The following is a 12,280-nucleotide window of genomic DNA, read 5'->3' on the forward strand; positions in this document are numbered from 1 at the left end:
TCTAGTTTGAATCACTAAATGTAGCCCGTCCTCATCAACAATAGCCTATATATGTTCATTCCATCCCGCCGACAAAACTTCGCTTATGAATGAAAAACGCTGTACACACAACTGCAGCCCCTCCTCTTCATTCTCAGGATGTTGCAGAATAATAGATTTTTAACGTAAGTTTACGTATATATATTTGGGTGATAAGACTCAAAGACTATAGTGTTTTTTATATTTATTTAGTATAGTCTTGGTTACAGCAGTCAGTTTGTTGCCAATGAAGTGAAGTGTGGTATAGTAGTTGAGATGAAGCCTGGAGCAGGGCAGAGAGCTTGAGTGAGGCTGAGGGTAGAGAGCTCGGATGTGGTGTGAGTGTGTAGTGTGGTAGTTATGGTAGTTACTTAGGTAGTTAGTAGGTAGTTACTTAGACCCCGCCTGAATGCAGGCGGGGTCTAAGAGCTCGAATGTGGGACGAGAGCGTGCAAGCTCGATGTGGTCGAAATTTGTGGAAACGCTGTAGCGTCTTGGCGCCTGACTGCTGGGTGAACAGCGCTTCGGATTCGTAGTCCTGAGGTTCCGGGTTCGATCCCAGGTAGAGGCGGAGACAAATAGGCAAAATGTTTCTTTCATTGATGCCCCTTGTTACCTAGCAGTAAATAGATACTTGGGAGTTAGACAACTGCTACGGGCTGCTTCCTGGGAATGTGTAACAAAAATGAGGCCTGGTCGAGGGCCGGGCCGCGGGAACGCTAAGCCCCGAAATCATCTCAAGATACTCAAGATACTAAGAAGATACTCTTGAGAGGAAGAACTTGTCGAGTGTTACATTGTTGCTGGTGAATGTCAATAATTCTGAAGATCTGCAGTATTTTTCAAACGTCCTAGTTAGACTGATTTCGATTTGCATGCAACGGCTTATATTATAAACTTCTCAACTTGGCCAAACTGAACAACATCTAGCAGGTTGGAAAGAGGTATTAATTGTAATTGGTGTACACTTGGCAATTGTAGTTAGTGAACCTAGAATTAGTGTAGAACGTCTTGGAAAGTGGAACACTTAGAGATAGGTTATGTTGAATTAACAGACATTTCATTATCTGTCATGAACCTGACATTATGGAGCATGTATATTGCTTCTTAATATAGTTGCAACAAATTAAATCCAGTTTGCACGTAGTGATAGAGATTTGGCTATGATTTACATTGATTTTAATTTCTTTACAATTTTACATTAATTACAATTTATTTATTTGATTAATTAATTACATTAATTAAAGTATTTTCAGGTATTTTATTATTAAAAATAGAGTGGTGTGCCATTTCATGTAATACATCAGTTTAGATTCATCTCTTGACAGCTAAATTCTCACACGGTCAAAGATAAAGCCTAATGTACCTTCTTGTATATAAATAAATAAATAAAAATAAATAAATAAATAAATAAATAAATAAATAAATAAATAAATAAGTAAAATAAATAAATAAATATAATAACATTTATCACACAAATGCCTCACTACATATCACAATCATCCACCGCACACGTGACTCTCTACCAAACATCCATCCATCCACCACACAAGTGACTGGCTATAGGTTGCTACCATCCACCACACAAGTGACTGGCTATAGGTTGCTACCATCCACCACACAAGTGACTGGCTATATGTTGCAACCATCCACCACAAGTGTCGTGCTACATATCACAACATTCACCATTAATGTGACTCACTATACATCGCAACCATCCACAACACTAACATCAATTTCATTCAATATTATTTAAACAAGTATTTTTTTATTTAATATTATTAAACTAATATAACAAGAATATTAATATTTACATTATATGATTCAACTTGAAGAAAGCTGTCTTACGGCTCAATATGCTAAAAATCTTTGCAAGTTGTAGTTACTCCTTTGACTGTTTATTCTAATAATTGTAATAATAATTTATACAGAAACTTTCTATAAAATTAACATTAAATATATGTTTCTTCATACCAAAAAAAATGCAATTGAATCAAGACTAAGGCAAATTTTTGACAGCAAATTTAGAATCAAATTAAACCTTAATGACCTTCATCGCGCTATAAGATCACACTATATTGGGAGACAAGAGATTTGTTGTCTATAAACAACGTAAGCAAATGTGGTTGTCACTAACTTATGTGAATATTAACAAGATGCAATGAAATCATTTTTTTCGCACGACAGGGACTATTTTGTCGATAATGGAGGAGTTTGTGTAGGCTGCTCTTAGGTGTGGAGGATGCCATCCGCTCCGGGACTCAATCTGCAATAATATTCAATTGAGGAACTAATTTTTGTACAAGTTGAACAAACATATGTAGTTTGAAGTTGATATAATATGAGAGAGTGTGTGTGAGATGGGGGAAGGAGAAGACGGTTGCATTATACATATATAATTACGATACTAAGTTTCATTATGAAACTGTTTAATTCTTTATTCTGCCTGAAACGCTATGCGTGCTAGTGACTTTACAAGAATGCAAAAATCATCAATGATTTTGATGATGTACTCTCATAAACCCAATGTACTTTTATGTATATATATAAATAAAATAAATTCAGCTTTCCTCCTAAACCTAGATATGATAATACTTATATCAACTACATATTGGTCAAACGTACAAAACTTTACTGTTGGCCCCCCAAAAGTGAATTTTTTGTATTACTGAATCAGTTCAAATAACATACTAAAAAATTGGAAATGTTACTAAAGAACCAAACTTAATCTCTCCAAGCAATTCTAAGCCTAATATAGTACACATATGTGTTATATTAGGTCTAGGAATGTTTAAGTTTGGGTTTTGGATTATTTTTTGTGCCCTCTTACAAAATTAATATAGTACAAAACGTGAATTTTTTGTGGGAACAATCGTACATTTGTATACATTTGACTAAATAGTTACTATAAGTATTATCATTTTAAGCGGATGGTTGGTTTAATTTTACACTTTTAGAAGACCAAACGTAGTTTGCTAAATTATCATGGATAATAAGCGACAGAAAATATTCTTTTCGGGACAGTAATCTTATAAATCAGCCTGTCTGCTGAAGTCACTTAAACAAGAACAGTGATAAATTTTAAAACAGACCTGAACAATTTTGAAAACAGTTGATCACTCATATGCCACAGGCTTCCTATCGTCGAAACTGTTTGGCAAATCACATAAATCATAAAGCTGTTCACACTAACCATAGCACTGTATGTATACCTTTTCAATGGGTGTTGTGGTTTTGTTCTGCTGTAACCTGCTGGCTATAATCTCCCCTCCAAACACCATCGCTGATATTGCAAAGCCCATCACCAAAATGAAGAAAGCAGCCTGCAAATACGTATTTTGTTTAAATTATCCTAATATATAAAGAAACAATTAGAAAGAACAAATTAGAAAACAAGATCTCGTTCTACAATGTTGGTAATACTTCAATACATTATCCATAGTATTTAAGACAAACGTTTATGATGAGGAATATATATTCATATCTTTAACAAATAAAGTATTCGTATATGCGAGCTTTACTTTTAATTATTTTGCATTAAAGCTTAATAACGTGTTTCCTGAACAATGGCCAACATATCTTCCGGATTCTACCACAAGCAGTTTACATTAGTAAGAGATACGAGTTATATATATTGAAATCAATTTTAGACTGATAGCACTAGACGGCAATGATAGCCATCGCTGGATTGGACGTTCATGGAAAATCTGAGTCGCTAAGAGGCACAAGCTTGGTGCCCAAGAGATCTCGCTATGTTGTTCGTCATATAGGTAATGCAAGATTAGCTTTGACAAAAAAAAACTTTGTATGGATACATCACATAAATATAATCCATAATGACACAGACATTGCAGCCAAATTAGCATGTAACAAAGATGAAGTTGAATTAGACCTAGGTATCCCCATCTCTGCTGTCGAAACTATATTGTACCAAACACTCAGGTCTGATAGAAGAAAAATTACTGACTTCCAACGACCTGAAAGCAGTTTAGTCTAGTTCATTTATTATGCACCCCATACCCATCTTGTAAGCACCAGTATAAAAAGCTATGATTTGTTTAGATCTGAAACCTATGTTTATGGGCAGCACAAAACGTCCACCAGACTGTGCGACACAGTGGTTCCCAGGATCAGGTTAGGCAATTGTTACCTGTGGCAGGTGGCTACAGGTGACGGGTTTCCCAATCTTGAGCACTCCAAGTGCAATCTCTGTGAGCAGGAACTGCGCATGATCTCCCACACTACATCACCGAATGCCCAGTTAATCAGACCATTCAGACTCATTGGCATGAGGTACCGTTAGAGCTTTGCAATTACTTTATTCACTCTCGCGTTCTTGACGATATCCTCATAATTCACCCAAAATTTGCCAGTGCAGGCTACTGAACATGTGGCCCCTGTATGACCCTATAAATGGTTAGATTGGGTTGGGTTGAGTAAGACATAGTTATTAGAATAGGTTGGGGTTAAAATCTACTGGTGAACCGTTATACGTACGACTGGTATATTACTGGTAACAAACTGCGTACTCTTAAGAGTTGTGTGTCCCTGTGGCCGTCCTCCTACCACCGTAACCGATGGTGGGAAACGGCTCTGGCTAGGTTATGTATTGGCCATACACGTTTAACTCACAGTCACTTAATGGAGCGCCGCCCTGCTCCTTATTTTCCAAATTGCATTGTTCCTCTTACGGTCGTGCACATTCTTGTTGAATGTCCTGACTTCCAGGACGAGCGTGTGTGTCTTGCTTTCCGACCGTCCCTCGCGGTCAATTGTCCCTCGATAAAATTCTTGGTGAATCGGATACTTTTGATATCGTTCGCCTTTTGCGTTTCTGTTCTCGTATTGGCATCCTTGGTGATATTTAGCGCCCTCTGATTACTCTGCACATTTGGTGGTGCTACATAGCCTTCCCGGTTTGGTGCCTTCCTTTGATAATTACTTGTTCTGAATTAGGTTCAAGAATAAAGCAAACGTACTGACTGATCAGTAAGAGCGTGTCATGACCTTTAATAACCATCTCGCTAACAAAATAGGTATGTTAATACCTGGAGTTGGTGGAGGTTGACAGCCTTGGGTCCTGCCTCACCAGGAGAGTTGTTCTTGGCGACCTTTTTGACTTCGTCCTCTGCCCACCTGTAAACCAGTCCAGCCTCTGTCAGCCGGAGTATACTGCAGAGATGTGAAAAACGGAATTATAGATCTGAATGTGTAAAACCCTCACTCTGATGATCATTTAGTTTATACTTATTATAGATGAAAAACAGCCGAATTTCTTGATTAAAATTATAACTACATCATTTGCTTTAACTTGTGAGTTGAGAAGGCTACTCACATCCTACTGAAGACGTCCTTGAAGGGGGAGCCGCTGCTGCAAGCGATGCCATAACCTTGGGGCAGGAAGGTCTGGCGTGAGATGTAATAGTTGTTGAGGCCCTTCATGGTAGCTGTCAGCTTTGAGTTGAGCTCTGCATTAATGAACACGCACTTACGCTTCAGAATCTGTCAGGAAGAGCAGTTATGTCGGTAAAAGTTAAGCCTTATAAATAACTTATATTCATAGCAATAACCCCTAACAATTTCAGGTACAGTCAAAATTTTCACTTAGGTTATTTTTTCTTATTAATAATAAGTTAATGGAAAATATTTGAACTCATCCTCTAAGATATAATATAAGCAACAGTACGTGAAGAAAGATTTGTAACAATACCGTGTAAGACACACAAACACATATTATATATATATATATATATATATATATATATATATATATATATATATATATATATATATATATATATATATATATATATATATATATATATATATATATATATATATATATATATATATATATATATATATATATATATATATATATATATATATTATTCTTCAACACTTTAACATTATTCACACACATAAAACAATGACAAATAGCTTATAATAAAAACAATAAAAATAACTAAAATTTTGTATTTAAAAGTTTAAATTTACAAAGCGGTTAATAAAAATAGAAATTTAAAATCATGCAGATTATTTTGAAAAGTGTTTATTAAAATTATGAAGAGAGAGAGGTGGGAAGAGGAGGCAGTTGGTGACTGACTATATCAAAGCCGCTGGCAGGAGCCGGCAGGAAGCTCTTGTCGGGGTCCTTGTGATTGAACAGCTTCCACACCTCGTGGAACAGGCCACTAGCTGCGGTCTGGAAAATAATATTTTCATATAACGTCATATTTACACGTCTTTTGTTGTAGCTAATTAACTTGGGATTAATCTTTTGCTGTAGTTAATTTGGGAATAATTAACTATTATTATCATTATCACCCTATTAAGGTGAACTTGATTGTTGGGTTTAAGGCCACTCAATCTCTGCTTAAGAACACCACACTACCTTACTATATACTATTTTACACTCATTGTAGAGTCTCTTGAGATCATTGTGATGTTAGTATGATAAACTGGGAAGATACTGTTAGAGTTTTTTGGTTCAAATTATATAACTAGCTCATCGGTGCTGTAACTTACTTAATTAAGCAAATTTTGGGGTTCTGTTCCTGAATACATTATATATGCGTCTTGGTATCGTCCCCACTACCGCTCACAGGATGGATATAAAATGCATAATAAATGAACAGAGTTAACAAAAAATAACTCGCTAAAGCCAACAGGTCAAAAACCGTATTATTGCTCTTATTCTTTATACTGTATAGTAGTATTTATATATAAAAGCGAAGATGTCAAAAATTGTATGACTAATGTTGTTATAGTAAATTAGATTATTTATATTTTAGAATATGAGGTTAGAAACAAAGATAGGACCTGGAAGGCGCCGGCGAAGCTAGAGTCGCGAGTGGTGGCTATGATGTACCCGTCGCGGTGTGCCTGGGCTAAGTCTTCCAGGGAGTCGATAGGCTTCTCAAACGACGGCACCGCTAGCACCGCCGTCAACGTCGCGGAGTACATGGCTGGTGGGAGACTTAGTAGTTAGAGCAAGCGATGAGTCACAATAACATGGCTGCAGAATGTTGACCAGACCACACACTAGAAGGTGAAGGGACGACGACGATTCGGTCCGTCTTGGACCATTCTCAAGTCGATTGACTTGAGAATGGTCCAGGACGGACCGAAACGTCGTCGTCCCTTCACCTTCTAGTGTGTGGTCTGGTCAACTTAGTAGTTAGTGAGTTGAGAGAGAGAAAAGGCAGGCTGTGAGTGAGAAAAAAATGAAGCAGATTGACAATTGTCTGCTGTCATAAGCCTCTCATGGTTTGAGTCGCTTTAAGCTTTTCATTGATTTTCAACCTGTCCTCAGGGAGGAAATTCCCTGGAGATAATAATTTCAAAATCATTACATAATCAGTGCCATTATCTGTTCCCTATACATGGTTAGGGGGAGTCAAAGGGTGTTAGGTTGAGGTTACATTAGATTAGGTTCATTACATTTGGTTACGTTAATACAGTGTATTATTCTCAGAAATGTGAAATACGGAATTCAAAAACTATTTGAGTATACCCTAGAATTTCATTTAAAGACACCCAATTTGTTCAGACCGTTTCAAAGAAAATGAGTTTAGCATATACTTTATATATTTTAAATCAACGATTTATAGATCAATAAAGTTAGAACTTGAGACTATTCTCTGTTTAGGACAAAGGTTCACTTGCCAGTTTACAAACAGACTATTATTGGAACCGTGATGTGCTCTCAGAGCATCACTCTGAGAGCACAACTGAAAAACGAACTCTGAGAACGAACTGAAAAAAGTGTGTATATATATATATATATATGTCGTACCTAGTAGCCAGAACTCACTTTTTGGCCTACTATGCAAGGCCCGATTTGCCTAATAAGCCAAGTTTTCCTGAATTAATATATTTTCTCTATTTTTTTCTTATGAAATGATAAAGCTACCCATTTCATTATGTATGAGGTCAATTTTTTTTTATTGAAGTTAAAATTAACGTAGATATATGACCGAACCTAACCAACCCTACCTAACCTAACCTAACCTATCTTTATAGGTTAGGTTTGGTTAGGTAGCCGAAAAAGTTAGGTTAGGTTAGGTAGGTTAGGTAGTCGATAAACAATTAATTCATGAAAACTTGGCTTATTAGGCAAATCGGGCCATGCATAGTAGGCCGAGAAGTGAGTTCTGGCTACTAGGTACGACATATATATATATATATATATATATATATATATATATATATATATATATATATATATATATATATATATATATATATATGTCGTACCTAGTAGCCAGAACGCACTTCTCAACCTACTATGCAAGGCCCAATTTGCCTAATAAACCAAGTTTTCATGAATTAATTGTTTTTCGACTACCTAACCTACCTAACCTAACCTAACCTAACTTTTTCGGCTACCTAACCTAACCTAAACTATAAAGATAGGTTCGGTTAGGTTAGGTAGGGTTGGTTAGGTTCGGTCATATATCTACGTTAATTTTAACTCCAATAAAAAAAATTGACCTCATACATAATGAAATGGGTAGCTTTATCATTTCATAAGAAAAAAAATTAGAGAAAATATATTAATTCGGGAAAACTTGGCTTATTAGGCAAATCGGGCCTTGCATAGTAGGCCGAGAATTTCATTCTGGCTACTAGGTACGACATATATATATATATATATATATATATATATATATATATATATATATATATATATATATATATATATATATATATATATATTATATTATATTATATTATATTATATTATATTCCTTGAGGAACGGCGGTAGGTGGTGCTTGTGCGATAATGAAAATTGCTAACCCAAGTCTCACCATATATATAAAAGGAGAACAGGTACCAAAACACGAAGATGAAGCGGAGGGTCCAATGAGGGGAGCGGACGAGGTTGCCCTGGACCATCAAGGTCCTGTACATATTGAAAGCCAGACTCTGCATGCTGTACTGGGTGCGATCTTCCATCCCTAAGTACTTGACCATCAAGCGACTCAGCGCGTACAGTAACGGACCAATCACTGTCGTTACACTGCATATGCACATCCATACCTTTTGCAGCAAAATATATCACCAAAAATGTATATATAAAACTGCAAGTTTGAAACATATTATAGATATACTTTTTACTCCAAATAGCTAGCAATTAAGTAAATACATGGAAAAGAGCCCCCTACTGTTCTTTCCAGGTTGACAACGATCCTTGAAGACATGTACCTCGGCTCTGAAGGGTGAAAAGACAGCGAACGCTCGATTTTTCTCCTTAGGGGCGTTCGACACTAATGTTGTGGACTCCATGTAGTATGGCATCGTGAAGTCCGTCACACTCTCACGGGCCTCTAAGAATGGAAGGAATCACATATGATAATTAAATCATAAAGATCTAAATATATGATTAAGAAACCGTTTTCTTAGTAGATTGTGTACATAGGATATTAGTTAATCGAGGTAAGAAATGGTTCATCTACTTATCTACTGAACTTAGTGGTCTTTGTGAAAGTAATAATTTAATTTAAATATTTGTTTATTAAAGTCATAAATAACACTATGAAAAGTACATCTTGCTGACAATGTGGGAAAATAAATTTTTAATGTTTTATAAAAAATATTATCACATAACACGTTTAATATACAGTATAACACTATGACATTCATAGGCCTGATCACCAGTTAAACGACCAGCAGAACCAACTTCTCAATTTTGAGTCCAAATTGCCACTCACTTAATTGGCCTCCTGGATAAAAAAAAAAAGAGCCGAAATTTAACATTTGTCTTAATAAAACATATTATGGGATCTGTAATAGTCAGCCAGTTCTGGGGACACTTGCTATGAGATCGCCACATTATATATATATTTATATATATATATATATAAATATATATACTCATAGTAACTATTTGGTCGAACGTACACCTAGGTATTGTTGGACCTACAAAAGGCTCATTTTTTACTATTAATGTTGTAGAGGGCACGAAAAAAGGTAAAACCAAACTTAAACATTCCTTGGTTTAGTATAGCACACAAGATGTACTATATTAGACCTAAGATAACGTACATTTGCCCCTAGGATTACTTAGACAGATTAGGTAAGGTTATTTAATTACATTTCCAGTTTTCTAATATGCCATTTAGGCTAATTCAATAGTACAAAATGTAAACTTTTGGGGTATGGCACTACATATAGGTACTATTTGGTTAAATGTACAAATAAGTACTATCTTAATAGAAGGATGGGCTGGCCTAGAACATCTGTTTAGCAGTCAGCAATGGAGAGGATCAGAATTGGTGACACTTCCTGTCCTGGGAATTTGCTTTAGTCCAGGACTACGTTCAAGAATAAGTTATACTTGCTGGTGGTCTTAATAATCATCCCTAGGTTAATAGGCCTTAAGCCCATCACCAACTTCATCTACAGTTTCACGCTGGTACATTTATAACAACGCATAGTTAACGTTAACAAATTTATAAATTCGCTTCGCATTTGACTAGACATAACTAGTAACAGTCACCGAAAATTACAATCATTAATTTTTGCAATATTATGGTTTAATTAAACACAAAAAAACTGCGGTGGCGTATATACTTTTAATTTTTGTATGTTTTCAATGTACCGAGAACAACTTATCTTATTGAATAACGTAGCACTGAGAAGGTCATACGAACAAATCCACAAGGGCCGTGACGAGGATTCGAACCTGTGTCCGAGAGCATTCCAGACGCTGCCTTAATCGACTGAGCTACGACATGGTCAAAATGGTCTCTCGGAGTCGGGAGGACGAGTCGCAGGTTCGAATCCTCGTCACGGCCTTTGTGGATTTGTTCATTTGATGCATCACGCAATTGTGATTTCTGTGTGTAAAGAAGGTCATACCAGTGATGGAGAGTTCGCAGAGTGTGGCGTGAGCCTCGTGTCTGGCTACCTGCCCCACCAGGCCGGTAATAACCCCGTCAGGCTGCGGGCCGCCCCACTTGCCGTCAGGAGGACGCACCAGCTTGTACCTACCAGGAATCCACACTACCTCAACCACTCACACATTTTATGAGTCGATCATTAAGCATAGACAAATTGAGTGTTGATGATGGGACGCCACAAGCGCGTCCCCATTACTGTGGCAATAAAAATGTCATCACATATACGCGTAAAGAGTATCTAGAGGGTTTCATTACAAAAAAATTGGCATGGGTGCACTGATGGAAGAAAAAGTTACAGAAATTATGATGTGAGCGTATACTGATGTTGTGAACTGTGTACAAACACTGTGTATACTGATGTTGTGAACTGTGTATACTGACGTTGTACACTGTGTATACTGACGTTGTGAACTGTGTACAGTGTATACTGACGTTGTGAACTGTGTATACTGACGCTGTGAACTGTGTACACTGTGTATACTGACGTTGTGAACTGTATATACTGACGTGAAGTTGAGGGCTTCACTAATGGTAGTGATGACCTGGAGATCAATGCCGGAGAGTGGGATGACGGTGCCATTGTTGAGAGTGTTGATCTTGAAGAAAGGCCAATTATTATTGGTCGTGACCAGCAGTTGGCGGCCCTGTAAGTCCGAGTAGAGCTCCAGCAGGTTGGAGACGAGGGCCTTCTTCACCTCCTGGACCCTGGAGGTCCTCTCCTCCTTCTCAGACCAAGACCCAACTCTATGGAATCTTAAGAGACACTTTATTATATATAAACTACCAATACTGTGTATATAGTAAATGTTATATCAGAACCTAACTAACTATTCTTTAGTTATTACGTTATTGGCTTTAATGAATATGTTTCGGCTGTTCTTGGTAATCGAGGATACGGTGAAGCCTCTTACTTGGGAATGTAGAGAATACATAGAATAATATAAATTATTATTATTAGTTGTTACATATAATGCATATTTAAATAGCCATTATTACGCAAAGAGTTTCGGGTATTAAGTAAAATGAATCAGTTAAATTATTTATAGGTTTGATTGGGTAAGACTTAATACTGAATGAGAAGTATGCTAAGATACACGAAGAGGTCATGGAATTTAGCAAATTATATATATATAAGTGATGCTTACAAATTATATATGTAAGTGATGCTTAACGATGAAAGGCATAGACAACTTTATTATACATTGGTAGTTCTAGCAATAGTAGAGTTATAGTATTTAATGTTTACAATAACAGCAAAACACAAAATTGGATTATTTTGGATGAGGCAATATAAGTAAAATTTGTTACATGATATTAATTAGATATTTCTTAGTTTATGTTTAAACTGGTTGAG

General features: G+C 36.4%; 1 protein-coding gene across 2 annotated transcripts in view; it reads right to left on the minus strand.

The window, feature by feature from the left end:
• Positions 1 to 210: 210 nt before the first annotated feature.
• The window catches only part of LOC123758104 (glutamate receptor ionotropic, delta-1-like), a 25,800-nt gene continuing 13,730 nt past the window's right edge, over positions 211 to 12,280 (minus strand). For both annotated transcript variants that reach the window (XM_069338637.1, XM_045742290.2), the window contains 10 exons: positions 11,434 to 11,679; positions 10,886 to 11,013; positions 9,230 to 9,351; positions 8,833 to 9,064; positions 6,841 to 6,986; positions 6,125 to 6,223; positions 5,354 to 5,520; positions 5,067 to 5,190; positions 3,231 to 3,341; positions 211 to 2,284 (listed from right to left, as the gene is read on the minus strand). In XM_069338637.1, coding sequence (XP_069194738.1) covers positions 2,186 to 2,284; positions 3,231 to 3,341; positions 5,067 to 5,190; positions 5,354 to 5,520; positions 6,125 to 6,223; positions 6,841 to 6,986; positions 8,833 to 9,064; positions 9,230 to 9,351; positions 10,886 to 11,013; positions 11,434 to 11,679 — 1,474 coding nt within the window. In that variant the 3' untranslated portion in view covers positions 211 to 2,185. The remainder of the gene's footprint in view (positions 2,285 to 3,230; positions 3,342 to 5,066; positions 5,191 to 5,353; positions 5,521 to 6,124; positions 6,224 to 6,840; positions 6,987 to 8,832; positions 9,065 to 9,229; positions 9,352 to 10,885; positions 11,014 to 11,433; positions 11,680 to 12,280) is intronic.

This window comes from Procambarus clarkii, chromosome 40, assembly GCF_040958095.1.
Source record: "Procambarus clarkii isolate CNS0578487 chromosome 40, FALCON_Pclarkii_2.0, whole genome shotgun sequence".
NCBI lineage: Eukaryota > Metazoa > Arthropoda > Malacostraca > Decapoda > Cambaridae > Procambarus > Procambarus clarkii.